This window comes from Chironomus tepperi, unplaced genomic scaffold (genome assembly GCF_022539635.2).
Source record: "Chironomus tepperi strain 1889 unplaced genomic scaffold, CSIRO-AGI_Ctep_v1 contig_467, whole genome shotgun sequence".
NCBI lineage: Eukaryota > Metazoa > Arthropoda > Insecta > Diptera > Chironomidae > Chironomus > Chironomus tepperi.
Window position 1 is genome coordinate 919,554 of NW_027226589.1, and position 27,535 is coordinate 947,088.

General features: G+C 30.8%; 7 protein-coding genes and 1 long non-coding RNA gene across 13 annotated transcripts; 4 read left to right on the forward strand and 4 right to left on the reverse strand.

Annotated features, from left to right (window-relative positions):
* Positions 1 to 1,054: 1,054 nt before the first annotated feature.
* LOC139099340 (proline-rich protein 36-like) lies at positions 1,055 to 4,773 on the forward strand. Its single transcript, XM_070651764.1, has 2 exons — positions 1,055 to 1,750; positions 2,291 to 4,773. The coding sequence occupies exons 1-2, from the start codon at positions 1,321 to 1,323 to the stop codon at positions 4,642 to 4,644; spliced, it is 2,784 nt and encodes a 927-aa protein (XP_070507865.1). The 5' UTR covers positions 1,055 to 1,320; the 3' UTR covers positions 4,645 to 4,773.
* Glo1 (Glyoxalase 1) lies at positions 4,739 to 6,419 on the reverse strand. 4 transcript variants are annotated; one of them, XM_070651773.1, is made up of 3 exons: positions 6,284 to 6,419; positions 5,390 to 5,666; positions 4,739 to 5,332 (listed from the first exon to the last, which is right to left on the reverse strand). In XM_070651773.1, exons 2-3 carry the CDS (start codon positions 5,654 to 5,656, stop codon positions 5,072 to 5,074), a joined length of 528 nt encoding a protein of 175 aa, XP_070507874.1. In that variant the 5' UTR covers positions 5,657 to 5,666; positions 6,284 to 6,419; the 3' UTR covers positions 4,739 to 5,071. The 4 variants fall into 4 exon arrangements, with proteins under 4 accessions (XP_070507874.1, XP_070507872.1, XP_070507870.1 ...); XM_070651771.1 differs by having other exon boundaries at positions 6,240 to 6,387; XM_070651769.1 differs by lacking the exon at positions 6,284 to 6,419 and adding an exon at positions 5,755 to 5,880.
* Positions 6,420 to 7,942: 1,523 nt separating this feature from the next.
* Positions 7,943 to 12,410, forward strand: LOC139099345 (uncharacterized). Of its 3 annotated transcripts, XM_070651776.1 has the most exons (7): positions 7,943 to 8,168; positions 8,247 to 8,288; positions 8,475 to 8,648; positions 8,872 to 9,093; positions 9,270 to 10,933; positions 11,877 to 11,974; positions 12,033 to 12,410. In XM_070651776.1, exons 1-4 carry the CDS (start codon positions 8,106 to 8,108, stop codon positions 9,028 to 9,030), a joined length of 438 nt encoding a protein of 145 aa, XP_070507877.1. In that variant the 5' UTR covers positions 7,943 to 8,105; the 3' UTR covers positions 9,031 to 9,093; positions 9,270 to 10,933; positions 11,877 to 11,974; positions 12,033 to 12,410. The 3 variants fall into 3 exon arrangements, with proteins under 3 accessions (XP_070507877.1, XP_070507876.1, XP_070507875.1); XM_070651775.1 differs by having other exon boundaries at positions 7,944 to 8,168; positions 8,872 to 10,933; XM_070651774.1 differs by lacking the exons at positions 7,943 to 8,168; positions 8,247 to 8,288; positions 8,475 to 8,648; positions 8,872 to 9,093 and having other exon boundaries at positions 10,565 to 10,933.
* LOC139099346 (general odorant-binding protein 28a-like) lies at positions 12,392 to 14,140 on the reverse strand. Its single transcript, XM_070651777.1, has 2 exons — positions 13,274 to 14,140; positions 12,392 to 12,710 (listed from the first exon to the last, which is right to left on the reverse strand). Exons 1-2 carry the CDS (start codon positions 13,493 to 13,495, stop codon positions 12,516 to 12,518), a joined length of 417 nt encoding a protein of 138 aa, XP_070507878.1. The 5' UTR covers positions 13,496 to 14,140; the 3' UTR covers positions 12,392 to 12,515.
* LOC139099343 (V-type proton ATPase subunit S1-like) lies at positions 13,989 to 15,518 on the forward strand. The gene is made up of 5 exons (XM_070651768.1): positions 13,989 to 14,192; positions 14,283 to 14,830; positions 14,885 to 14,993; positions 15,053 to 15,135; positions 15,277 to 15,518. Exons 1-5 carry the CDS (start codon positions 14,069 to 14,071, stop codon positions 15,484 to 15,486), a joined length of 1,074 nt encoding a protein of 357 aa, XP_070507869.1. The 5' UTR covers positions 13,989 to 14,068; the 3' UTR covers positions 15,487 to 15,518.
* Positions 15,519 to 15,726: 208 nt separating this feature from the next.
* Positions 15,727 to 18,225, forward strand: LOC139099369 (uncharacterized). Its single transcript, XM_070651808.1, has 5 exons — positions 15,727 to 15,975; positions 16,036 to 16,470; positions 16,978 to 17,123; positions 17,255 to 17,446; positions 17,504 to 18,225. Exons 1-5 carry the CDS (start codon positions 15,852 to 15,854, stop codon positions 17,711 to 17,713), a joined length of 1,107 nt encoding a protein of 368 aa, XP_070507909.1. The 5' UTR covers positions 15,727 to 15,851; the 3' UTR covers positions 17,714 to 18,225.
* Positions 18,226 to 18,275: 50 nt separating this feature from the next.
* On the reverse strand, positions 18,276 to 22,710 carry LOC139099386 (uncharacterized). Its single transcript, XM_070651828.1, has 3 exons — positions 22,510 to 22,710; positions 21,372 to 21,887; positions 18,276 to 21,281 (listed from the first exon to the last, which is right to left on the reverse strand). Exons 1-3 carry the CDS (start codon positions 22,598 to 22,600, stop codon positions 18,667 to 18,669), a joined length of 3,222 nt encoding a protein of 1,073 aa, XP_070507929.1. The 5' UTR covers positions 22,601 to 22,710; the 3' UTR covers positions 18,276 to 18,666.
* A 2,625-nt stretch (positions 22,711 to 25,335) lies between these two features.
* On the reverse strand, positions 25,336 to 27,282 carry LOC139099425 (uncharacterized). The gene is made up of 2 exons (XR_011545308.1): positions 27,117 to 27,282; positions 25,336 to 25,582 (listed from the first exon to the last, which is right to left on the reverse strand). It is a non-coding gene; the product is annotated as an uncharacterized lncRNA (long non-coding RNA).
* Positions 27,283 to 27,535: the final 253 nt, after the last annotated feature.

Genomic DNA, 27,535 nt, shown 5'->3' on the forward strand with positions numbered 1-27,535 from the left:
TTTCTACTTAATTTATTATATCCAAATTACATCCGAATATTAAAGTCTTTACTATCATAGAAATCTACATGTGATTCTGCAATCCAACATGAAAATAATATCAAAATAATCTGATAGTTATTAAAAAATTAGATGATTGTATTACCATACTTCGCGTATTGCTAATTCTTCTTTTGTATCCAAGTCGATTAAAAATAGTTTCCATATTTATTTAATAATTTTCTCACAAACAAATGTAAACAAACATATTTTTTTAGAAATATCATTAAAAAATTTTTTTTCGTTGAATTTTTTTAACAGATCAAGAAATTTATTAAAACAAAAGAAAATCAACTTCAATCCCTGGTTTTATGTCACAATGTAATTTCGGGAATTGAATCTTAAGTTTTTGAAAATTTAAAGGGTTTATTAAATATAGGAAATACAATTGCGAAACCATATTATGAAAATTCGATGGTATAAATTTCTACCAGTCATGCATGCTGACTGGCTGGTTGGCTGGCTGAGGCGTGAGATTCTAGCAATCAGATATATTTGAATTCAATGATTGAATACTGATCGTTGGGTAAAAATGCGCTTAAGTTTGTCGATTACCAACACGAGGACTTTCAACATTTTTTTCTATCTAATTTGAATATCAAATAACTAAATCATGCTAATAAAAATATTTTTTAATTAAATATATATTGTTTTTTAAAATTTCAAACAATTGTGTCAATCTTTAGTAAGTAGCTGAAACGGAATTCAATTGGTGTAGATAATGACACATGATCAAATAAAAGACTTTCTATTTTGATGATATACACACTTTTAAGATGTAGAATAATAAATTGTACAGAGTCGGATTTTAAATTTTTTTTTTGTCTAACAACCAATCTTTTTTTCTACAAGATTTTACAAAAAATTAAAAACTGATCAGATATTCATTGAGAAGCATCCGCAACTATCTAAAAAATTTAACTTTACACTTCATCTTTATGAAAAAAAATTCCAAAGCTTTTGACAGCAATAAAGTTTCTCGAATTTCATATAAATTTCGATCACACGTATGAAATATTTCAGTTTTAACTTTTTCTTATCAAGATTAAGTACTTGAAATTGATAATATTCATATTCATTGTGCCTAAATTGACTGTGACATGGCCTGTGGATAATAACAATGATAATACTGGATTTAATTTTAATCAGTTTAATTCAAGAGATGCTTTTGGAGGAAAAATCAACCCTTCAAGCGACCACGACCAACCAGTTTCATCATTGGTGGCTCAACCTGACATTCCACTATTCGAAAAAGTTCTCGATTCACAAGTTCCACCGTTTATGCCTCAACCTGAAATTCAGTCACTTGTAAACGATCCATCGCTTCTAGTTCCTTCATACGTTCCTCAACCTAACAAACCGTCATTTGAGAACGAGCACGAGCCACAAGTTCCACCGTTTATGCCTCAAACTGACTTACCGTTATTTGCAAACGTTCACGAGCCACAAGTTCCACCGTTTATGAATCAACACGAAATACCATCATTTGCAAAAGTTCAAGAGCCTCAAGTTCCACCGTTTATGCCTCAACCTAACGTAGCATCATTTGCAAACGTTCACGAACCACAAGTTCAACCGTTTATGCCTCAACCTGAAAGTCAGTCACTTGTGAACGATCCATCTCTTTCAGTTCCTTCATTTGTGTCTCAACCTAACATCCCATCATTTGCAAACGTTCACGAACCACAAGTTCCACGGTTTATGCCTCAACCTGAAGGTCAGTCACTTGTAAACGGTCCATCGCTTCCAGTTCCTTCATATGTGCCTCAACTTGACTTGCCATCATTTGCAAACGTTCACGAGCCACAAATTCTACCATTTATGCCTAAACCTAACATACCATCATTTGCAAAAATTCAAGAGCCACAAGTTCCACCGTTTATGAATCAACACGAAATACCATCATTTGCAAAAGTTCAAGAGCCACAAAGTCTACCTTTTATGCCTAAACCTAACATACCATCATTTGCAAAAGTTCAAGAGCCACAAGTTCCACCGTTTATGAATCAACACGAAATACCATCATTTGCAAAAGTTCAAGAGCCACAAAGTCTACTTTTTATGTCTAAACCTAACATACCATCATTTGCAAAAGTTCAAGAGCCACAAGTTCCACCGTTTATGAATCAACACGAAATACCATCATTTGCAAAAGTTCAAGAGCCACAAAGTCTACCTTTTATGCCTAAACCTAACATACCATCATTTGCAAAAGTTCAAGAGCCACAAGTTCCACCGTTTATGCCTCAACCCGAAATACCGTCTTTTGGAAACGTTCACGAGCCACAAGTTCCACCGTCTATGCCTCAAACTGACTTTCCGTTATTTACAAACGTTCACGAGCCACAAGTTCTACCGTTTATGAATCAACACGAAATACCATCATTTGCAAAAGTTCAAGAGCCACAAAGTCTACCATTTATGCCTACACCTAACATACCATCATTTGCAAACGTTCACGAGTCACAAGTTCCACCGTTTATGCCTCAACCCGAAATATCGTCTTTTGCAAACGTTCACGAGCCACAAGTTCCACCGTTTATGCCTCAACCTGAAATTCAGTCACTTATAAACGATCCATCGCTTCTAGTTCCTTCATATGTGTCTCAACCTAGCATCCCATCATTTGCAAACGTTCACGAGCCACAAGTTCCACCGTTTATGTCTCAACCCGAAATACCGTCTTTTGCAAACGTTCACGAGCCACACGTTCCACCGTTTATGCCTCAACCTGAAATTCAGTCACTTGTAAACGATCCATCGCTTCTAGTTCCTTCATATGTGTCTCAACCTAGCATCCCATCATTTGCAAACGTTCACGAGCCACAAGTTCCACCGTTTATGCCTAAACCTGAAATTCAGTCACTTGTAAACGATCCATCGCTTCTAGTTCCTTCATATGTGTCTCAACCTAGCATCCCATCATTTGCAAACGTTCACGAGCCACAAGTTCCACCGTTTATGCCTCAACCCGAAATACCGTCTTTTGGAAACGTTCACGAGCCACAAGTTCCACCGTTTATGCCTCAACCCGAAATACCGTCTTTTGCAAACGTTCACGAGCCACAAGTTCCACCGTTTATACATCAATCCGAAAAACCGTATTTTGCAAACGTTCACGAGCCACAAGTTCCACCGTTTATGCCTCAACCTGGAATTCAGTCACTTGTAAACGATCCATCGCTTCTAGTTCCTTCAAATGTGTCTCAACCTAGCATCCCATCATTTGCAAACGTTCACGAGCCACAAAGTCTACCTTTTATGCCTAAACCTGAAATTCAGTCACTTGTAAACGATCCATCGCTTCTAGTTCCTTCATATGTGTCTCAACCTAGCATCCCATCATTTGCAAACGTTCACGAGCCACAAGTTCCACCGTTTATGCCTCAACCCGAAATACCGTATTTTGCAAACGTTCACGAGTCACAAGTTCCACCGTTTATGCCTCAACCCGAAATACCGTCTTTTGCAAACGTTCACGAGCCACAAGTTCCACCGTTTATGCCTCAACCTGAAATTCAGTCACTTGTAAACGATCCATCGCTTCTAGTTCCTTCATATGTGTCTCAACCTAGCATTCCATCATTTGCAAAAGTTCAAGAGCCACAAGTTTCACCGTTTATGCCTCAACCCGAAATACCGTCTTTTGCAAACGTTCACGAGCCACAAGTTCCACCGTTTATACATCAATCCGAAAAGCCGTATTTTGCAAACGTTCACGAGCCACAAGTTCCACCGTTTATGCCTCAACCTGAAATTCAGTCACTTGTAAACGATCCATCGCTTCTAGTTCCTTCATATGTGTCTCAACCTAGCATCCCATCATTTGCAAACGTTCAAGAGCCACAAGTTTCACCGTTTATGCCTCAACCCGAAATACCGTCTTTTGCAAACGTTCACGAGCCACAAGTTCCACCGTTTATGCCTCAACCCGAAATACCGTCTTTTGCATACGTTCACGAGCCACAAGTTCCACCGTTTATACATCAATCCGAAAAACCGTCTTTTGCAAACGTCCACGAGCCACAAGTTCCACCGTTTATGCCTCAACCCGAAATACCGTCTTTTGCAAACGTTCACGAGCCACAAGTTCCACCGTTTATGCATCAATCCGAAAAACCGTATTTTGCAAACGTTCACGAGCCACAAGTTCCACCGTTTATGCCTCAACCTGAAATTCAGTCACTTGTAAACGATCCATCGCTTCTAGTTCCTTCATATGTGTCTCAACCTAGCATTCCATCATTTGCAAAAGTTCAAGAGCCACAAGTTTCACCGTTTATGCCTCAACCCGAAATACCGTCTTTTGCAAACGTTCACGAGCCACAAGTTCCACCATTTATGCCTCAACCTGAAATTCAGTCACTTGTGAACGTTCACGAGCCTCATGTTTCACGGTTTATGCCTCAACCTGAAGATCAGTCACTTGTAAACGGTCCATCGCTTCCAGTTCCTTCATATGTACCTCAACCTGAAATACAAGTTTCGAATTCAATTCAAAATATGCCTCAACAATTGGCAAAACAGATTTTTGAATCAGAATTCAAGGCTCCGCAGTCATCAAACCAATTTGGTGATGGAATGATGCCAATTACTTCATACTAAAAATTAGCTACAGACGTCTTTAAGCATTACATTATATTAACCACACATTTTTATCAGGAAAAATTCTGTATTAAAAATCTAACTGAACATAACATAGTTTTTCCAATAAAAAAGTTTTTATTGCTGTTACTCATTATTGTGATTATTTCAATACCATATTTGAGCCAAGCAGCTTATTTATTCCATCAACAATGTTCATAACTTGCATTCAAGTTTATTTGAAAATTTTAATGACAATCAGAAAAAATGTTAAATAAGTTCCTGGAATCACTTCCTTAAAAGTTTTTTTTTATATTTTCTATCAATTTTAATTTTAATTCCTTAAATGTGTAAGATTACCTCAGCATAAGTAATAAAACACACTGTATTTAATCAAGAATTAACATATTTTCATTTTCAGTTTACTCATTCTTAGTGTCACTAAAATTTAACATGGAACAGTTCCAGCATTAAAAATTTCAATCCAATAACCGTCAGGATCCTTAATGAATGCCAATCCTTTCATACGTCCGTCATTTGGCTTCTTCACAAAATCAACGCCGAATTTCTCAAAACGATCACAGGCAGCTTCAACATCAGGAACCATTATACCAATATGTCCGTAGCCTCTTGGATCTGAATTTCCTGTATGGTAGTTTTGACTTGCATCGTCTTCGGTACCCCAATTGTGGGTAAGTTCAAGTGTTGCCTAAAATATAATTATTAGTAAATCAAAATTAAAATTTAAATTTTTAACAATTTTTACCTTTCTGGACATTGCCCATGACTTCCTAGCAGCCTTATCCGTAGGAATATCAGCCGGATTTTCATAACCCATAAAATAAAGGGAAAATTTTGCTTCCGGAAAATCCAATTTTACCAAAAGTGTCATGCCTAGTACTTCCGTATAAAAAGGAAGTGACTTTCGTGGATCTTTGATGCGATACATTGTTTGTTGGAACAGAAAATCTTTGGTTGCATCACCTGATGATTTGCATAATGCATCAGCTTCTGCATCAGATAACCCGGACATTTCAAATATTCTAGAATATTAAATATATGAATTTAAAGACTAATTTGTGTGAATTTAAGATTTAAAGGTTTAAAAATGAAAGATCTTTAAAAACTGACACAAACTTAAATTGATAAGAAATTGATAAGCACACAAATCAGGTACTTGGATGATTATTCGGAACTTTTTTATTGTTTGTTTTGATGTTAAACGAAACAGATTGACAATTCTATGAAGTTCTGAAAGTTTTTTGAAATTGAATTGACCGTTAAAATTAAGATCCAGAAATAGTTAATTGAAATTTTTTTAATGAAATTTAAAATGCACAAATTGAAAATGTTCAATTAATTAGCTCCTGATTTAATGAGAATATAGAACCATAACGATAATCGAATATAGAATAAATCAAAATGGTGATCTTTTTTAGTAACTGATTAAAAGAAATTAAAAAAATCATTCACAAATTATATTTATCAAAAATGTCATTAATTAGTAACTGATTAAAAGAAATTAAAAAAATCATTCACAAATTATATTTATCAAAAATGTCGCTTTCCAAAAAAATTTTGATTTTATGATTGATATATTTTAGTTATTAATTTACTCTTGATTATTTAGAAGTTTCAACAAAATTCTCGAAATTTATACTTTTCCAATCACAATTATATCCCGTGAGACGACTTTAAACTCTTCAATTTGCGTCTTTTTCCACTCTTATTTTTGTCTTATCAAAAGTTGTGTGAAATCAGATTAAAATTTCATCTCCAATTTCCTGCACTACTTAACGCAAATCTAGTACATGCAATGTGTAAAATGAAATTTGATTGAATAAAGTTATTCAGTTGTTGAGTGTCTCTGGGTGGAGGTTGAATGAGGAAATTGTAAACATTTAGTTTTTTTTCCCAATATAATAAAATAGTAAATTTTGGTCAAAATGAAACTTTTAGTAATTTTTGTTACACTTCTGTCGATGACTTTTGGGGCTACAATCATGAATGTGAGTAGCAATTGTGATTTAGTTAATTAAAAAATTTATAAATTTTTTGGGTTCACTTTTGATATATCTCTGTTGCTATTTATACGGAATAAAAATATTCCGGAATTAATATAGAAAATTTTCAAAGAAAAGCTGCATACTTATTAGGTTCAGGAGTAATCGAGTGTTGGAAAAAAATCATTATTAAGGAAAATTTGTTATTTAACTATAACTTAATAAGTGAACGGTTGTTAATCTTTAAGAACAAAAATAATAAAATTCTTCTATTAAAATAATAAAAATCTAAATTTATTTTACAGAACATTCTTAATAAACATGTCGGGATTCCTCGATCCGTTTGTTTGGTAAGAAACTCTTTAAATTCTAATAAATCCAAAAAAATAATTCAAACAAAAATGCTTTTTTTTATTTTTGTAGAATCAACCAACAGGCACAACATTCCCAATCGCATTTGACTGTAACATGTTTATCATGTGTAAAAATAATGAAGCTGTGGTTGGACAATGCAGACATACAGAGCCATATTTTCATCCTTGTGATTTCAGATGTGGAAGTGATCCTGCAGTTTGCTCAAAAGCTTGCATCAATTTACCATCATGATTTTTTTCTTCATTATGAGTAAACTGAGTCAAACACTATGGAAAATGTTATAATATGACTATTGACTATAGATTATGACTGTCAAATTTGAGTTAAAATGTTTAGATTTTGTATAATAAAGTTGTAAATATTTTTTAGTGTTAGTTTTGCATTTTTTAAGTGTTTTAATAATTTTGAAAAATTCAAAACTTATACGCTACATTTCCTATTTTCTGTACACAGATTATATCGTTTTATTACTCACTACTTCCATATTATATTGATGTTAAATCGCAGTATTTTCAATGCAATAGAATATCCTTCGTACATTTTTTCCATGCTATTCCTGAGTTTATACGTTAAATTAAAATGCAATACACTGACTTAAGCTGAACAGTCTAACCTTTGTCCAATTTTAAACAAAACAATGCGACGTCAATTCAATACCGCCTGCTGCGATTTGTTTAAAAAATTCCAAATAAATCCCTAAAAATGGAAAGCTTCTCAACAATCTCAATCTCATTGGCGCATGGGCTTGTACTTTATCAACAAATTTCATCAATAAAAATTTAAGTCCATTCTGCAATTTAATTAGTAAAACCATCATGTGATAAGACAAATCATGTGTTTATCACCAAATATTTCATTCACAACTTAAAATCACTCACAAAAGAGCTGCAATAAATGGTCTTGAACTTCTTAAGTGCTTTACAAATCTAGTACTGAATAAAAAAGTAATTTCGAGAAATGAAAAACTGATTGAGTCTGCAAATTATACTCAACAACGCTGGCGGTTAGACTGGAAATACTTTTGTTGCAAATCTTAAAGTTCAAGTTCAAGTTGTGCAAAACTTTAATTTGAAATTTGACAAAATTCTCCATACAGGTATAATAATGAAGATTTTTGTGATTCTATCAATTTTGATGTGTACTGTAAACAGCTTTACATTAAAAAATGTGAGATTATTTGAAATTGGAATTATTTGGAATTGTTTTAAAACGATTTTTCAAATTTTGTAATAATAAAATTTAAAGGGCTTGGACAACCTAGTTGGAATCCCAAGAAATATTTGTGTTGTGAGTATGAAGAATTTATAGGTTTATTTTATCAAATTAAAGAATCAACTATAATTTTATCTGATAAATTAATGACGGAAGAGAGTCAATCAATATAGCCATAAATATGTATGAATATTGCTCTCGTAATTTTCCCAATTAAAATTTTCATGAAATGTATGTTGAGAAAATTTTTATTTTTTACAGCATGAACCAGATGGAACAATTTTCCCAGTTGTGTTTAACTGCAATCAGTTTATCATGTGTCTCAGTGGTGAACCTACTGTCGGTAGATGTCGATCCTCAGAACCACATTTTCATAAATGTTTCTATAGATGTGTCAATGATGAAAGTGTTTGCAGCCTAAACAATTGTGATGGTGTAAGTATTTGATTGGTGTTTAAAATATTGTGATAAAATATATAGCACTTAGTGATAAAAGTTAAAAGTATATTTAGCTTTACTATTCTATTAGTTTATTTCGTAATTGATTGAGCACAATTAAGTTCCTTGTTTAAAAGACGTTTGATTTGAGCTCAGAATTAGTCAAATAAAATAGAATATTTGACTATATATAAATTCAATCAAAATTATGCTATTTTAGGTGACATTACCTCCAACAATCGCGCCTACAGTAACGAGTCCACCTCCTACTGAGCCCCCCATGACTCAAGCTCCAACAACAGAACCACCATGGACTGGGCCAACAACAACGACACCTTTTAGACCACCAACTGTACCTGGTCGATATATGTCAGTCTAAAGAGATGCTATTGTAATATAGACTTAATATTTTTAGCGCATTTTGGAAATTTTTTTCAAAAAGGTAGCTTAATATGATGCTTTGTCTGTTCGGCTGCCGATAAAAACTTTTTAACTAGATATCGTAGAGAACTCGGAATGGTTTTAAAAGATCAGTTCCATAAAGTTATTGCGGCGCCGGGCATTTAAAAGTTTCAAATCAACGAATAAATATTGTAATTAAAGTTTTTTTGATTTCAGTACAAAATGTAAACAACTTTTTGCGGGAAAATTTTTAAACTTGCAAAACCGTTAGAAAGTTTGAATTCCTTGATCTTACTGGATCTTGATTTTTAGATCTGGAAGTGACCAGAATCTTAATGGATCTTGTTTTTAGGTCTGGAAGTGACCTAGATTCTTCGGCATCTTGTTTTGTAGGTTGAGAAGTAATTCATTAATCAATTACTGATCGCTGGGACAAAAATGCGCTTAAGTCCCTCGAACAATAACAAGAAGAATTTTGAAAAAATAATTTATTGAATTTTGTGATAAAATAAAGTTAAAGCTAATATTTGACCCAAAAAAAAGTCTTATCATTTAGAAATTGTGGAATCATCTTAAAAATTAGTAAATATCCAGTTTTATCCTAGAAAAAAACGAGTTCAACAAATCATGAAAAACAAAGATAAAAAAACTTTGATGAGCTAAAAATCAGTCGTGTGCTATTTTATTCTTATATCTGTGACACATGAGCTGCACGTCAGACATTCATCAAGTTATTGCAATCTCAGATAAATTTTTACTAATTGCGCCTTAGAATAAAATATGTGAATCAATTTTATTTTTTTTTTTTTTTTTCAATTTTTGAGATGTGAAACGTGATTTTCAGCACGTAGGTGGATTATAAGAAGACATGAACGACAGGATGGACTAGGTATAGGTAGGCATAGAAATTAAGGCAAATCAATAATAGTTTCGAAACTATTTATTTACAAAATCAAGGTCCTTCCCATATTTTACTTTATTTTCATAAATATTACGGAACTTCGAACATTTCCAAACAATTTCAATCATTTTCTGGCTTACTTCGGTACTCTCGGGTCTGTTTTTATTGTCTTTTCACCTCGTTTATCTTATCGCAACCTAGAACATCAACTTCACTCATAACTTGGCTCTCAAAAGTGATTTACAACATCTCGTCACACTTTTTGACAGTCTATTGCTGTTTATATCTTATCAAGCTTGCTAAAATTGGAGTTTTAAGTGAAAAGCTTCTTCTTTTTACACAACTTGATATAAAATTGTTCACAATCTATTGTTTGGTAAACAGTTTCGTCATGATTTAAGATTTTGTTTTGCTTTTGTCTTTCTTGTTTGAATTTTGAGGCTCGTTTTTATCTTTTTTGTTAAGAGGTTCGGAGTGTTTTGTAGTGTAAAGCATTTAAGAGGTGACCGTTGAATTGAAAAGACTTAATACAATTAAAACAATTTTTAAAACCATTTAAAATAATTGTTCATAAAGAAATTTAAATGTTAAAAATTTTTAAAGAGCTGAAAATAATTTTAAAAAATTAAATTTAAAAAATATAAAAATTAAGTTTCAAGAAAAATGAAATAACAACTCAAAAAGTTTAAATTTAAAGTTTTTCCAGAACAAATTAGAAGTTTGAATATAAAAAAGTTATAAAACTTTATAAAAATAAATAGCTTATTAAATTTTTGCAATAAAAAAAGTTGCAAACCAAAAAGAAATCAAAATTTTAATTTTTTTTTTATATAAATGTAAACAAATCGCATTAAAAACTCTAAAATGGGAAAAAATTTGTACATTTTATCAACAATCAATTCACTATGTTGTCTACTACTGATCATTTATCAAGTTCCACCATTTCTTGAAGCAACTGATTATGTGTCGATTTATAGAAGTAAGTAAACTTAAACATATCTAAACATAGATCTACATAGATGTTGAATTTTCCTCCGTAATATTTGGTTAAGTCATATGTAGATTGGAGAATTATATTATTCAACATACTTATTTATTTTTTCATATATGAAAATTAAAAGTAGAGTGTGGCCGTCTCAAAATCGAGTTTTTGGACATTACATTGTCGAAAAATTCGAATATTTCGAACTCAATTTATTTTAAAATAAAATTTTACGCAACGTAGAAAAGTTAAAGTAACGGTCAAAAACGGCAATTTGTCTGTTAGGGTAATTTTGGTAAAGTTAAATTTCCTTCCACTCCTTTTTACTGAAACTTTTCAATGTTAAGATTAGAAATAAAAATGACTTCCACATAAACTTATCACATAATGCCCATATAGACCTGGATTTCCGGGATTTATAAATTTCAGTCCGATATGGATGACGGAATATTTCTATAGTATTATTATGTTTATGTAACAACGGATATATAATTAATTATTGTATTAAGGTCATGTTTTAAGATTTTCAAATGTTCAGGAGTCATTAACTCGACAGCACGGATCTAATAAAAAGAAATAGAGCTATCTACGATGTCTGGTTTGAAGTTTTTGTTAGAAGCCAACCGAACAAAATGTATTATTAAGCTTAAAACTAATTCAAAATATAAAAAAGCGTGTAAAAACTCGGAATAGTGAATAACGATAAAATGGTCTAAAGTTAATCACAAAATTGCTTTAAATTTTACAAAATTTGTCTATATTAGCCTTTAATTGGCTTAATAAATTAAATTTGGATTACCTCCATGTCTAGATTATATCAGTTTATTTTTAATTTCACAAGATAACGATAAACAAACTTAAAATAATGTTTATTAACCTCAATACATAATTTTTAAAATAAATAAATTATTTAATAAAATCATCTTTAACCCTTGAACAGGAAAGCAATATGTCATTGAGACATCAAAGATAATTGCATATATTCTTGGACTTGCTGCATATGTGACACTTGGATGCTATAAAAGCTGTTTTGACAGAGTAATTACAATTTTTCAAAAGTTGAAAACCCATAATTTAAATAATTCTATTTTAACAGATCCGCACTAATTTTAATTTGAAATTCTGTGCTGCTTCACTAGTATTAACTTTTGCTGTAACTTATGATGGATTTACAAATGAAATTTATCACTATATAGCTTATGGTGCCATTAATTTCCTCTGTATGTTCTTAATCTATAATGAAATAATGAGAGAATGGGAAGAAGAAATGCGTGCTGATCAATATATTGATGCAAAGAGTGAAGCTTATGAGAAAATTAAAAATGAAAGTAATTGCGTAGTAGACATTGGTGAGGCAAAACGGAAAGAAGCTGAAATGGTTTAAAAATAAAATTCTAATTTTTAAAAAATTTAATTTTAAGAAAAAATATTTTTATAGAAAATAATAACAAAAAATTTAATTAAAAGTCATAAATTTTTTATTTGTATCAAAAATTTAAAAAATCTTCCGATAATATATATATACTATAAAATTTACAGCCACCATTTATTGATTTTCGGTCTTGAAATGACAAAACATTCACATATCCATGTCAATACCAGATTTCTTGCTAACAGTTTTGAAGCACAGACCTAAAATGGTTGCAGCTTCACATGGATCTGGATCAGACAAACCGCCACATTCAGCCATGACTGTATCAACCACGGATGTTTTAGCTCCCATTGATTCGGCCCATGCAATCATATTCGGTTGGTTTAGTTTTCCGTCAACAATCTGTAATAAGGAATATTTTGGATTTTATTATAAATTTTTTATGGTATTAGTTGACATCGATCGACAACCATTACTTCATATTATTAACGACAAAACATCGAAAGTAATTGTCGGTATCATATTGACTGTTTTCAAATTCATTCAATGTGAGATTTGCTACACAGTGTAACTGAAGAGTGGATTTAATTTACTCTAATCCAAAAACACATAAATATGACATATTTGGCTTATGTTTCAGGAAAATATCAGTTATTTGGTAGAACAAAAATTGTCCTAAATTTCGATTTGTCTTATCATAATTACTTCATCATAAATTAACATAATTAATATAATTTAATTACATCATAAATTAGATCACAAATCATTACATCCAATGGTGGCGGACAGAAAAGGTTACAAAATTATTTTTTAAAATGAAATTTACATTAGATAATTATATTCAGTTATTTCGTGACGCAAATATTTTTCTTTTGTGGATTTCACGACGTATGTTCCAAGTATGAGGTCCTAAAAATTTCTGTCCACTACCATTTGCATTACACAAATCACATTTTAATACTCACAATTCCCATTTTTTCCATGACACATGAGAACATACATTTGCCTTCATGAGTCGATGGTTTAGCGTGCATCATCATTTTTGCAATATCGTCATCATTTGCGTTTGTTGTGGATTTGCATTCCATAAAGACTTTCATCATTTGTGCTTTCTTTTCTTCTGGATCTATTGCAAGAGTTATTGATGCAGCGACGATGATAATGATGATTGAACTAATTGGCTTCATGTTGGATTAATTCTGTACTGACACTAAGTCTGATGATTTAAAGATTTGGTTGAATCAGAAGAGAACAACTATAGAACTGATGATGTTGTGATATTTCCAGTGGATTTTATATTAAGAAAAATATTACAAGTCATGGCAATTATATGGTTTGGTGGAGAATTTTCGATCATATTGACAGATGACTTCTTTTGGTAACCGAAATTTGATGATTTGACATTTTTATGTTACTATGCAGCACACCATAGTGTAGTGTGGATTCGCATGATTTATTGAAAATCACACAGTTCACAATAGAATCATGTAAATCGAATGATTTTTTAGATTTTAAACTCCAAAAATCATAATATTGATTCAGTTTCTTCAGAACAGATAAAACAGCCAATCTCATGATTTACTAAATCTACTCATTTTATTTTTAGTCATGAAAATCTCCTCTAATATCGCTTAATGCTCATATTTCTCTCATTTGATCATTTTCTCTCCACATGTGTTGTTGACTCATTATGTTTTTGATCAGTTCATGAGACTCATTTGATTATTTTTGGTTAAATTCCATTAGATTTAAGCCTTAAAATGAGAAGTTCATACTTAATTTTAATTATATTTGTTTTTCAATCAACTTATGGACACTACCATGGTCCATTTCTTTTGTGGGGTGTTGAAAACCTCAATAAAATGAAAATTCCTGCCTTGCAAGGTAAGAATTTTTTTTAAAAAGAAAAAACAATATTTTAAAGAAAACATTCCAAGTCATTAGAATTTTAATCAAAAATTTTCAATTTTTTAGCAATCGACGATCAAAATCTTCGCGATATTTACACAAAAGCCACAGCAATTGTGATTTTCATCAGAAATGCAACAACAAAGCTAAATTATGAAAACTTTCCTGAAATGTCAGACATAATTGGCAAGAATGAGTGGCTGTATCTACCTCAAGATATTCTCTCATTAAAACCATTCGAAAACAATATCAATACTGAAGTCCTTACATTAACTGGATCTGTTGTAGATCAAGACCGTCAAATGGCTATACATTATCGAAACACACTGGCTAAATTTGAAAATAAGAATGTTTTGGGAATCTTAGCAGAAAGTAACTCACATTTGGTATCGAAACGTGAAGTTTCAACTGTTTCATCAGTCCGAGAATCAAATGAAAGTTTAATTTATGTGGAAGGTAAATGTCTTCTTTACACAAAGTCACCTCCAATTTTGAGTCTCACAGAAAACGGAGCAACAATTCGCAATGAGTTATACATTTCATCAGACTTCACAGTTAGTCAAGGAAATGACGAAATCAGACTTACTGGCAATTTTCTCATGTTAGAAAACAAAGTAAGACTAAAATACATTTTAATTAAACATTATTGAGTTCTCCGTCAATTTCAGATCATGATTAGTTTTGTGTTTTATCTCTCTGGAGGCAATTGGTATTTGACACATATTGAGTATGGTGAAACATTATTGAGAATCAATATTTTTAAGACCACTGTTTCAGGTGATGCATAATAAGTTCTATAAAAAATAACGATTATTAAATTTTTATAAATTTTTTAGCTCCATTTCTATTCTCTTATGCATGCGGTGACAATATCTCTTTCCACTCAGAAAATGTCTCATTGACATTAAGGGGAATTCAGGTTTGTTTAGCTGTATTATATTTCATATCCTATCGTATATTTTATGTCATCTAGGATACTTCATCTTGTTCCTTGTTTATGACATCAATTCAAAACCGTCCATTTTATAATTTTGTACGCTTCTATTTTTATTGTCAACAGGTTCAACCCATTCTCAATGGTGCAACAAAATTCAGCAGAGCCTTCGAATGCACTGGCTACATGTCTGCTCCAATTTTATCGGGTCTCTTTATTGCATCGATCTTGCTGTTTGTACTGACAATAGGAATAACAGCAATTTTGGATATCAAGACACCAACACGATTTGAAAATCGCCATTCAAAGCCGTTGACTTTTAACGTACAAGAATGATTTTTAAAAATTAAATAAAAGTTGAAAGCACAGTTGTGAAATGTTGTAATTAAAACCGAAATCTTAAAAAATATTAAACTACTTTATAAATATTAAGTTAATTTTTATGATCTTTAATGTTTCTTTTTTTTTAATCTTTAATTTAAAATCAATTCTCTAAGGTTATATTGACCAGTCAAAAATTCTTTTATTCAACAAGTGTCTTTATTTATTCGAAACATCTGTTCTTTTGTTGTAATGTTGTCATTTCCCCTCATCGAATACAACATGCGCACATCCAGCTGTTTAGTCATCTTGAAAAAAAAAATCGATTTTTCGAAGATTTTCATTCGTCTGACGATAAATTCAAATTTATTTGAGAAAAAATGAGGAACTTAAGTGTTATTTTAGTCACAATGTTTATTCAATTAGTTTATGGACATTATCAAGGTCCATTTCTACTTTGGGGTGTCGAAGATCTCAATACTATGAAGATTCCAACTTTGCAAGGTAAAAATTTCGAGTAAAACTGAAGGTTCTTGTGTTAACCATAAGTTTTCAATTTTTCAGCAATCGACGATCAAAATCTTCGCGACATTTACACAAAAGCCACAGCAATTGTGATTTTCATCAGAAATGCAACAACAAAACTAAGTTATGAAAATTATCCTGAATTGTCAGATATAATTGGCAAGAATGAGTGGCTGTATCTCCCACAAGAAATTCTCTCATCAGATCCACTCGAATATAATGTCAATGCTGAAGTGTTCACTTTAACTGGACCAGCTGTGATGCAAGACAATGAAATTGCAGCTTTTTATCGTGATGCACAAATTAATTACGGAAGTAAAAATATTTTAGGAATTTTAGCAGCTCGAAATGAAAATTCTGAGCATTTGATCTTAAAACGTGAAGTGAAAACATCTACAGAAGCTTCAACAACTGAGGCTACGACTACTCCAGCTAATGATGAGACAGTTGAGGATTTAATTTATGAAGCTAAGGGTAAGTTTTTCTTTAATCATTAACAGAGCTCGAAATCGGCTCAGATTTTGTACGAAGAGTCGACTCAAGTCAAAAAATCTGGACATTTGGCGCTATATAGAATTCTATTTAACAATTTTGAGTCCTAATATTCAAAGAACTGGTTAAATTACATTAGCAAGTAATTATAACGTGCAAGTTGCACATGAAAACTTGCAAAAAAGCGTAGAAAATAATTGAAATTTCGAAAAAAAAAATATATATTTTGGTCCTCGACTTGAACCCGGACCTTCAAAAGAAAATGTTCAAAAATTTCCATAATATGTATAGAGTTTTCAACTTGTTGAAAAATCGAGACATTCAGCTGCTTTGTCGGGACACAGCAGCAAGATAGAAAAGTACAGTGGCGCTCCGGGAATAGCCAGCAATAGCAGCACTATAATAATATTCAAAATGAGTTCGAGCTCTGATCATCAAGATGATTAACATAAAGCACCAATAATATATTAATTTCAATTAAAAATTTAGGCAAAGGTCTTCTTTACACCACTGTTGTTCCTGTGCTATATATGAATGAAACAAGATACGAATTAAAAAAACATGCCATTGCAACTGGCGATGAACGTGGTGATATGTTTAGATTGAGCATCAAGTTTATTGTGCAAGATAAAACTGTAAGTTTTGATCATTATTTGATAATTTATTCTTGATTTTACATGAATTTAAGAAGATTCAAATTTCACTATGAGATGTTTAGCAAAAAAAGAATTACAATTGAAGGATAATAAAAAATTTAAATTTTTAGATTACAATCCGTTTCATCTTCTTCATTGTCGGTGGAAATTGGGTTTTAAACCAAACTGAATATGATGATATATCCATGACACTTGATATTGTCGGTAAACCACCAGCAGCTCCGGTTGGATTCTCATTCGTATGCGGCGACACATTTGTGTTCATGAAGAATAGCACATCGTTGACTTTAAAGAATATTCAGGTATTTGCTGTGAATTAGATACATTTGACGTTTTTCAATAATTTGAAATTTTATTAGGTTCAACCACTTCTTAATGGAGCTGAAAGGTTTAGTAGAGCTTATGACTGCACAGGCTTCATGACAGTTCCAATTTTGTCAGGCATTTTTGTGACATCAATCTTGCTGATCGCATTAACTATTGGATTGACTGCAATTTTGGACATCAAAACACCAAATAGATTTGAAAATCGAAATTCAAAGCCATTGACATTCACTGTTCAGGAGTAGGATGGTTTTTTTGTTGATGCCTTTGTTGTTATTATTGATCAATTTTAAATTATTCTGTATAAATTTTTTAAATTATTTTGACAATTTATCCCTCAATTCAGTATTAATTAAAGTTTTCAAATAGCCTGTTTATTATATCACAATAATAATAATAATCGCATTAATGCAAAATCTGTAAACCTGTCCATAAAAAAATTATAAATTTTCCTTAAGTTTTTATGGAAATTTAAAATCTCGTAGTCGACCAAATGTCATTAAGTCATACTAGTCATACTTAGGAGGCACTAATGGAATCGATCCTATTTACGATGACTTGAGTCTAATTATATTAAACCAATACCGTTTGCTGAAAAATAGATCTCAATCCTAAATATTTCTAAATTGTTAAAATAAAATTGTAAAAGCAGCTTAAATCATTAAGATAATAATTACGTACTTACCTATAATTTACTATGGTATCAAAAATAAAATATAAATCATAGCAAATATATTGTAACCAAATGTTAAATAAAAAAAAAAAAATTGAGTTTTCTGAAATTAATAAATTATGAATAATTAAAAATTTTAGTTTTCTGTCAATATTTATTAAAATTTTCAAAACATTTCGTTTGAATAAGAATAACCAATTACTTAGACCCTGAATTAAACTCAATTTTTAACTCTACCTATAAATAATATAACATTAAAAAATGAATTTAAATAAATATTATTAAAGAAGTAAAAATACACATGTGAAAAAAATTAGAGCAGTAGAAGTGATCGAAAAATCGATCGCAAGATTTGATCATGACCAACCAACCAACAGACTAACTCAATAAAAAGCGTTTAAAATATTACAAAGTGTTCTGAGCTCTAGATTTAAATTGAAAATCTTGCGATCCTTAAAATAGAACTGTCGTCAACGGGTCAACTCACCCCACACTATTATCATCCAACAAAACAACAAATCATTCCTAAAATGCTTTCACTATCAACGCAAATCGAGGATGCCTTTGATTATTCTGAATATGAACATTCAAAATTCGACTCAAACTATTATCAATTTTCTCATTAGCACTTAATGGCTGAAATCTATGAACTTCAACCTGAAACTTACTCCTTAATGTTTGAGAATATGAAGTTTTTGTGCTAATCAGTTGAATATTTGAATGTTGATGTAAATCCCACATCAGATCCAAAAAAAAGTTATCAAAGTCTGGTGATAAATGATAAAAGTCATTCCAAAGAACAACCAGATTGCCTGACTCATAGCATTTGTCGAAAATTCTTTGCTCAAATTCAGTCACATTTGATCTTCCCATCAATTCTAAAATTGAATTTCTGTTTTTAATTTGATGATCCTCGTCGTTGTAGATTTCAACAGCTTTGTCCATGTCGACAAAAGCTACCCATCGTGTTGGATACTCTTTTTTCATCATGTCTGCTAATTTTTCCATTTTTACTACTTTTTCGCCTACCATATCTGATGCTAAAATGAAAGTTTTGATTCGGTCTAAATTTTCTGTGATTTGGAATGAATTGATGTGAGTTGAAGGCTCATGATAGACTTTACTGCTTAAGTTATACTTAACATATGAATCAAAAGTCAAACCCTGAAGATTATTGGACATTTCTTTGTAAATATTTGTAAAAAAATCAAAATTTTCCTTTCTAAATCTTTTGAAAAATTCTTCAAAGTTTTCGGTATTGTTGGTTTCGATTTGGTATTTATAGTACAGTAGATAAGCATTCTCAGATACAAATGTTTTATGTGGATAGTTTCCTGTTCTTTTCTCAATCATTTTGCTGATTCTGAGATTCTTTCCATCGAGGATGTCGATTATTTGATTTGATGCTAGACCTAGAAATGCTGATGGATATAAGTCATGTAAGACATTAAATTTCAGGCTTTTGTCTTGGAATGTGAAATTTTTTGATAGAATTTTGAGTTTTAAAGCCCCTGCTAATGTTGTCCAATTATGAGAAATGTGACTGTTGAGATAACTAAATTCAGGTTCCGACAGGTTTAACGAGTTTGTTTTAAAAACTTGTCTGATGTGATTGGACTTTAATTTGTCATATCCAACAGAACCATAAGGCAACAAATCTATAAATGTCATATCAACCCCTTTGTAAGAAACTTGAGTATGCATGACATTCTGTTTTTGTTGATCCGTCAACTCCCCAAATTTGAAGTCAGGTTGGTCAATAAACAATCTACTTTTTATAAGCAATAACCCACAAATAGTCATCAAAAGAAACACAATTAATCCAAAAACAACAAGAATATTCCATTTTTTTGGATACCTCCGAACTTTGACTTCATTTACTTCTATTTCTGCATCAGCATTATTCACAATTTCTGGCAGTGCCTTTCTCATAGCTGGTACCACTTTAACCTCAAAAAATTCAAACAATTTTGAAAATTTTGCTTTAATTTTTATCAATTTTTCAGGATTATTTTTATGCAGCATGAGAAGTTGTGGGACCCGGACGATCAATTCAGCATGATGCATGTCTTCAGGGTAGCAGTCGTATACCAAATCAATCACTTCCTCTTCTCCGTATCTCTTTTTACAATCTTCATTAATTTTGTCAAATTCGTGACGTGCTAAATTGTCTTTTTTGAAGTAAGGCTTTGCATCATTATTAAATGTCAAGTCGACAGCATAATGACAAAACTCATGTGCCAATGTCCCATACGCTTCATGTTTTGTCTTATATTTCAGCAATTTTATAGCTCCTATGAATATTCGTACAGTCATGCATAAAAATCCATTTGATTTTGAACTCAAATTTGGATCAATCGTCGGAACTGATTCACGGCTAAAGTCAAAGACAACTCGAAACTTTTTGGAAGCGGCAACGACCATTAAAATGACTTTAATGAGAATGTTAGCATTTAATGCTTGATACGCTGAATAAATTGAGCTGAAACCATCGCGGGATTTGAGGGTTTCTTGGCAAACTGAAGTATTTCCGATGATGATGTTCATGTGTTGCTCGGGAAGAAATTTTGCCGAATTCGCATGGATGTTTTTGACTATATTGTCTTCGATTTCAGTGAATGAGTTGGTAATTTTTAAAATGTCTTCATGAGGAGCCAGACACAAGCCGTGTCTAAGTAAACTTTCATAAATTTTGAACTGTTTGTATATCAGAGCAATCTTTAAGGCTGATTCATTCTTAAGGCTGTAGAAGTAACGACATTTTGGATTTTGTACGATTATATTGATTGATTTATTCTGATTTCCAGCAATTATTGCTGCATGTAGATTATTTGCGGTTTCATAAAATTTCTTAATTTCATCTGAACATTGATTGATGTCAATTGATTGTGGATATATCAAATTCTCCATTAATAATATATTAAGGACCTCAAATTGGCGATTATTGTAGGACAGAATTTGAGCATTTATGCCTCTATTTGGAAGTTCTGTGTTGATTCCGTGATCAAGGAGAACTTTGACAACATCTTTGTCTCCTTTTTCGGCAGCTATGAGGATTAGGTTATAGCCACGTGTATCAGCTAGGAACTGAAGTTGAATCTTTATTGTGTCTGTTGGAAGTGAAAATGATGAACTTATTCCTAAAATTTAAATGTAAAACAGAATTAACATCTGTCTTTCTAACTAACGATTTGTCTGACTGTCTATTCGTAAAATTGTACTAAACTTACCAGAATGTCCATTCCTCAATGAACTCTTCAAAAACATCATTACAAAGTCACAAAGCTTCCTGTCTTTCCATCCAAATTTATCGTTAAACGAATTCAAATACAAAAAGTTTTGATTCTCTTTGGATTTCCAATAAATGTAAAACGAATCCTCATTTTTAGTACAAAAACAAAGACTTATTGACTTGTTGCTGAATCTTCCACTAAGCTCCCAAATTTCATGAGAATTCAACTCCCGAATTGATTCGGATCCAAATTTGAAATTTATCTCAGCAATTGTTTCATTATCTTGAAGTTCATCTCTAATTTCTGAATTTTTTATAAGCTCAATGGCTGCTGCGATGTTGTCAAGAATTGAAATTATGTATCTTCGGAAATTACCATTTATTTCCTTATCTATTATGATTCCATTGTTTTTGATTATTTTCTCTATATTTATTACATTGACTCCATCAAGGTCACTTATTTGTCTTCTGATGCTGTGGTTGTTGTTTCTTGTTATTTGTTCTGTATTGGTTGCTATAAAGAAAATGATGCGTTAAATTTAAAATTGTAGATTCTTAGTAGGAGTCAAATTTTAGATCAATTTTAGGGGCTTAGTGAAATTAAAAAAGATTCCTAAATTCCTCCCGGCATAAAAAAATATATCTCGATAATAAATCCAGAAATAAAAAAAAAATTATTATGAATTAACATTAAAGCACGGAAACAAACACATATCACTTAAAAGTATCTTCTTTATCTGCAGATGTCTGATTCATTTAAGAAAATATCAGTAAACTTGTTTTTCGACCAAAATATTTTATTATTAAATTAAACCTGTTCTGGAGTATATTTTTAGCAAATTTATGCGAGTTTTTGATTAACAAATTTAAGATTTTGGATCTGAAAACTATTAAGTCATATTATCTCTGTCTCCTTGTGTAAATTATTTCAAATAAAAAATCACAAATTGTACTCAGAAAAAGTATTAATCATAATTTTATCAGAGTATTATAATAAGTACTATATGAAATGCCAAAAGTGACTCTAAAATAAAAAATGACTATCAAAAATATCTCAAAACTAAATTTATGGGGATAAAAAGTCAAAATAATTGAAAGCTGATTCATCACAACAATGTTATCTTTAATCTACTTACAATTAGATCCTGTGGAATGATTTTCAGAATTTTTTTTCCAGTTATCAACGAATTGTCTAACTCTATCTGGAATTAATCTTTTCATTTCCATTTATGGCACCAAGAACTTAAATATCTACATGAAATAAGAATTTTATTACAATTATTAGCTAAGTTGATTGAAGTACAAAATGATAGTAAACAAAATTGATGCAAAACCGTAAAACGATCACAGTAAACTGAGAAGAAAAAATAATACGAAAGGTTAGATAGTAAAAATGAGACAGTTGAGAGTAAAAATAACGAGATAGCATGGAGAGAATTAGCGAATGTTTTGTTATTGTTGTGATTTGATCTCAGCTAATATGAAATATTTTAAAGTATTATATGTGTTTTTTTATATCAGATGCTAGCATGTATACCCGAACGCAGTTTTTTTTTTAATAAAAAAAAAAGTTATATTTTATTTTATATATTTCATGAATAACAATTCAATTTTAAGAGACCAAGTCACAGCCTTTTTCAACTTAATTATGAGACGATGATTTGTCATGATGATTATTTTTGTCCTAATAAACGTTTTGCTTTCCCTAACTCTGCACGCTGCATGACCCAGGGTATATCAATGCAACGTATCTAGCCACAATTTGTGTCGCGAATCACACAAACCGAGTTGGTGTGATCAGCGAAAGAGCAGACGAATTTAACTACCCATTTTTCTGAGATCGACCCCGGGATCTTTGCGAAGCATCATTTTCCAAAAATTTCTGTCTAAATAGTTTTGTTTAAAATGATCAAATTAGGATTTCCAATAAACTTTGAATCGTATTTAGGTATTCAATACCGGTATTACATACATTTTGATACCGGTATTTACAGTGTACTTCAATGTTTTTCGATGTTTTAACAGTGTTTACTTAACAAACCCGATCGGCATATATTGAAATGTTGCCACCACGGCGACGGCTCGGTCGTATACTTAAAGCCAAGTGGCAGCCACATTCAATTTGGCAACATTTCAATTTGTGTCGATCGGGAAAGTTTGAATTTTTTTACCGTTATGTGGTTTAAATTATAAAAATCCGTTAAATGATAAAATTCTTAAATTTCTAGTATTGTAACTTGGAATTAATTGGATGTTGTTTCGTTTGTCAGGAAATTATATGGATCCTACTGGATTTTGTTTTGTGGATCTGGATCCTACTGGATCTTATTTTTGTGGTTCTGGAAGTGACTTGGATCCTACTGGATCTGTTTTTTTGGGTCTGAAAGTGACTTATTAATCAATTACTGATTGCTGGGACAAAAATGCGCTTAAGTCCCTCGATCAATAACACGAGGACTTTTGTAATTTTTTTTAAAAATAAATTAAATCCACAGTGGTGTAAAAGTTTAGTCAAATTAGACGCACTAATTCTATTTAGAAATCAAATCACAGACTTGCCAAAAAATTTTTTCGAGTTCAACCAAGCTTTAGGAAAACTGTGGATAGACAGTTATAATGAACATTGATATTACGAAAATGTGGATTGATAGTAATATTTGCGGAAAAAATGGACACAAAATGAATAGCGAAGAAGTCAGGCGTTTTACAAAGTGCTTTGAAAATTATGAGCCAAGAATAAATACAAAAGATGCAAATGGTAGATAATTGGAATAAATTGTGTTTTGTTTAAAAGTTTGAATCATTGAAATGAACGTTTAAACCATACGAAATGGAATTAAAGTAAGTTTTCATCATCAGCATAACACAGTTTAGTGATTATCAAATTATCACAAGGATAAGTAAGATACAATATATGAATTTATGGCATAGTGCACTCAATGCTTCAAAATTGTTACTCTTTAGAAAATATTTTAACGATATTTTTTCTTAAATTTAAATTTCAGAATTTGTTTTGCATAATATGTACATAATTTGATCGTCCTTAACTTTGAACCCATTTCTCGAGTGTTAAAAATAAGATTTTGGTCCATGAATTAACTATTTTTTCTTCAGGAATGCTGGAATTATTAGAAAGAATGGTGCTTTTTTGCGTGGAGAAACACTTGTTTCAGATTGGATGGTTGTCATTGGTATGTATCTATATTCTCATTAAATTCTAAATTACTTTGCAATTACTAATTTAATTTTCTCATGTTAATCTAAGCAAGTATTTGATAAAATTTTAATAATGAATAATGAATAATGAATTATAAAAATCTTCATCATGATTGGAATTCACAAACTGAGGACTATGATGCTGATATTGCTATTATAATTTTGTGGAGTATTTACGGACTTTGTAAGTTCGGACTCACCTTTTTTATGGAGACTTTCAAACCATTTCCACATTGAAGTCCTGCCAACTCTGGTTTTATGAATGGTTAAAAGAAATGGCTGAGTTATCTAGAAAAAGAGGTTTAAGGAATTGATTGATTGGGGTTTTGATTTAATTGGAAAGAGTAACATTGTCCTAAATGAAGCATTGTTTTTTTTATGCTATCATTGCTGAGAAATGTTTTCTAAAAACCTAATGATATATATATAAAATCAAATTTCCTTATTAAAATTATGAATAAAATAATAATGCGCTAAAATTATAATTTCATTTGAAAAATATTTTCTCTGTGAATTTTTCCTCATTTTCTGTACCTCAATAATAAACTTTCTACCTCTCATCCCATCTGAGAATCAAAACAAAAAAGACACAATGAAACTCCTCATTTTATCATCTTCAAATAAATCATTTCAATGTATAAGTTTTTGCCTTTTTATTACTTTTTGTTCATCCATTCCTACCTTTTTCATTTATTTCCTCACTCAGTTTCGTCCTGAAAAACGACAGAAAATAATATTCATTCGTATTTGTGTGTGTGGGAAAACATTTTCGAATTTATTTTATTGTTGTGTATATATTTTCTCATCTATTCGTACATTAAGACTCATCAACAACAATTACAGGAACAATAAGAAAAAGAATAATCGCAGAATTTATTCGATGTGTTTTTATTATGTTGCTCGATTGCGAGGTTTTTGGGGTTGTCTGATGTTAAAATGACTCAAGTGATGCGAAAATTTGATTGGAATTGAAGATTTTGTGGAGGGGATGAGCTGAAATTTAAATTTTTTCAAACCGTTAATTTTGTTGAAATTAAAAGTTTTACGTTTTTTTTTTTAAAATTTATTAAGAAATTTTTACAAATTATTAGTAAATTTTGATAATATTTTTTTTTAAGAAGAATTTTTTTTAAATAGTTTTATCTTTGAAAATTCGTTGACTTTGATCAACTGAATGAATGAAAATTCAATTTATATCATGTATGACCGTTATGAGCAATTTAAATGAAAGCTTTTAATTTGAGTAGCTGATTTAATTTTTTATCATTCGTTGAACTCATAGCAAAAAGTTAGTAATAGTTTAAAAAAATTTTGAATTTTTTGAAGAATTTCTCGTGTAATGAAAACTATTTTATTTTAAGAAGTATTTATTATTTATAAATATGATGAAAATACGAATAAATCAATAAATAAAAAGGTATTAAATGAAGGATCGGCTGTGGCAATCACACACATGATCACAGCCCTATTCAACAGACCACAGAGAGTAATACCGTAGTAGAATAAATCAGATTTCACTATGAGTGGTAGATCTAGGATTTTCTAGGCACAATTTTCTAATAAAGGAATCCCGAGATAGAAGTTTCTGTATTATGGTATTGGGAAATTCTTTGGGATTCTTAGGATTTTCCATTTTTTTTCAATATTAAAATTTAAAATTGATTTTTTTTTTTTTGTTAGAAAAATTCAAAGCTGATTAAAATTTTAAAATAGCTCTACTTTTTCATTAAAAATTAAAATTTTTGACTTAATTTATATTGCATATTATTTATATATAAAAAAATATGATTAAAAATCTTTATTCACATTTTCCAATATTTTATTGCACTTATGCAAAGCTGAAATAATGGCTACATACACTTTATTACCGGTATTGAAAGTCCTAGTCGAGATTAATCCCGAACACGAAATACTGGGAGCTGTCTTTAAATATTAATCAATATTACTTTAATTTATTTAAAGGTAATTTTATTTTTAAATGGCATTTTAATCTTAATTTAATTCAAATTAAGTTAGTTTTAATTGTTTCGAGCCGTTTTTAGCAGAGTTTGATACCAGGTTTTGAGTAGTAATATCAGTGTTAATCTCTGGATCCCAGGATCCGAGGATCCAATGCCGTAATCCCGGGATTGAAATTTTGAACTGGTATTGAAATTCTTAGGTAGATCTAATCTTAAAGTATTATTATTATCAACCAAAATTAGATTTTCAAGAAAAAACAAATAGAAAAAAATTACTTTTTTGATGTTTTGAACTCAAAAATTATGCATAATGCAGAAATTTAACGTCATTTCTAATCGATACTAAATAATCAAAATATACGTAAATTGCGTAGAAATTAATTTTAAAATAAATGCTTTTAAATCTGAGCCTAATATGAGCGCTCATTGTTTAATTTTGAGAATTAATTTTGTGAAAATTAAAATATATATATTAATATGTATCTTTATATAGATATATATTTAACTTAAAATTTTAATTTTTTTTTTTTTAAATTAATTATGAAAAAAAATTATATATTTCTCACACTCAACAACTTAACACATCAACCCCGGATTATTTTTATATATCAAGCTTTACCCTTCCAGCTCACAACAGCAACTGCCGAATGCTTCCTTACAAATTCACATTTTTTTCAACCCATTACATTTAAAATTCTTCTCAATTCTCTCAATTTTTTTTTTTTTTATTTTATCAAAAATTTCCCTCTTTTCGTAACAACAACAATTAAGGCAAGGAAGCCATGATGGAGCATGCGGACTGCAAACATCGATTTTGGGATGAGAGAAAGTCGTAAAAAATTGTCTTCCTTCTTTTTCCAGCCACAGACAAAAAATGTTTTGAAGGAGTAAAAAAAATTCGCTCTCTGAAAAAAATGGAAATTTTTTAAGGGTGGAAATTTTTTTTCCTCAATTTTTTCTCGTCCAATCAAAAGGACAAAACTGT

What these genes read in the sequence shown, in the direction of transcription:
- LOC139099340 (XM_070651764.1), top strand. Translation starts at nt 1,321, where the DNA reads ATGCCTCAACCTGAAATTCAGTCACTTGTAAACGATCCATCGCTTCTA. An exon ending in TCCACGGTTTATGCCTCAAC is followed by an intron (nt 1,751 to 2,290) that starts CTGAAGGTCAGT and finishes TTATGCCTCAAC; the next exon opens with CCGAAATACCGTCTTTTGGA.
- Glo1 (XM_070651773.1), bottom strand. Translation starts at nt 5,656, where the DNA reads ATGTCCGGGTTATCTGATGCAGAAGCTGATGCATTATGCAAATCATCA. An exon ending in CATGGGCAATGTCCAGAAAG is followed by an intron (nt 5,333 to 5,389) that starts GTAAAAATTGTT and finishes ATTATATTTTAG; the next exon opens with GCAACACTTGAACTTACCCA.
- LOC139099345 (XM_070651774.1), top strand. Translation starts at nt 10,819, where the DNA reads ATGGGAAAAAATTTGTACATTTTATCAACAATCAATTCACTATGTTGT. An exon ending in TTATGTGTCGATTTATAGAA is followed by an intron (nt 10,934 to 11,876) that starts GTAAGTAAACTT and finishes ACCCTTGAACAG; the next exon opens with GAAAGCAATATGTCATTGAG. An exon ending in ATAAAAGCTGTTTTGACAGA is followed by an intron (nt 11,975 to 12,032) that starts GTAATTACAATT and finishes CTATTTTAACAG; the next exon opens with ATCCGCACTAATTTTAATTT.
- LOC139099346 (XM_070651777.1), bottom strand. Translation starts at nt 13,495, where the DNA reads ATGAAGCCAATTAGTTCAATCATCATTATCATCGTCGCTGCATCAATA. An exon ending in TCATGGAAAAAATGGGAATT is followed by an intron (nt 12,711 to 13,273) that starts GTGAGTATTAAA and finishes TCCTTATTACAG; the next exon opens with ATTGTTGACGGAAAACTAAA.
- LOC139099343 (XM_070651768.1), top strand. Translation starts at nt 14,069, where the DNA reads ATGAGAAGTTCATACTTAATTTTAATTATATTTGTTTTTCAATCAACT. An exon ending in TTCTCATGTTAGAAAACAAA is followed by an intron (nt 14,831 to 14,884) that starts GTAAGACTAAAA and finishes CGTCAATTTCAG; the next exon opens with ATCATGATTAGTTTTGTGTT. An exon ending in TGACATTAAGGGGAATTCAG is followed by an intron (nt 15,136 to 15,276) that starts GTTTGTTTAGCT and finishes TATTGTCAACAG; the next exon opens with GTTCAACCCATTCTCAATGG.
- LOC139099369 (XM_070651808.1), top strand. Translation starts at nt 15,852, where the DNA reads ATGAGGAACTTAAGTGTTATTTTAGTCACAATGTTTATTCAATTAGTT. An exon ending in GAAGATTCCAACTTTGCAAG is followed by an intron (nt 15,976 to 16,035) that starts GTAAAAATTTCG and finishes TCAATTTTTCAG; the next exon opens with CAATCGACGATCAAAATCTT. An exon ending in TGACTTTAAAGAATATTCAG is followed by an intron (nt 17,447 to 17,503) that starts GTATTTGCTGTG and finishes AAATTTTATTAG; the next exon opens with GTTCAACCACTTCTTAATGG.
- LOC139099386 (XM_070651828.1), bottom strand. Translation starts at nt 22,600, where the DNA reads ATGGAAATGAAAAGATTAATTCCAGATAGAGTTAGACAATTCGTTGAT. An exon ending in TCATTCCACAGGATCTAATT is followed by an intron (nt 21,888 to 22,509) that starts GTAAGTAGATTA and finishes TTTTCTTTATAG; the next exon opens with CAACCAATACAGAACAAATA. An exon ending in ATTGAGGAATGGACATTCTG is followed by an intron (nt 21,282 to 21,371) that starts GTAAGTTTAGTA and finishes TTTAAATTTTAG; the next exon opens with GAATAAGTTCATCATTTTCA.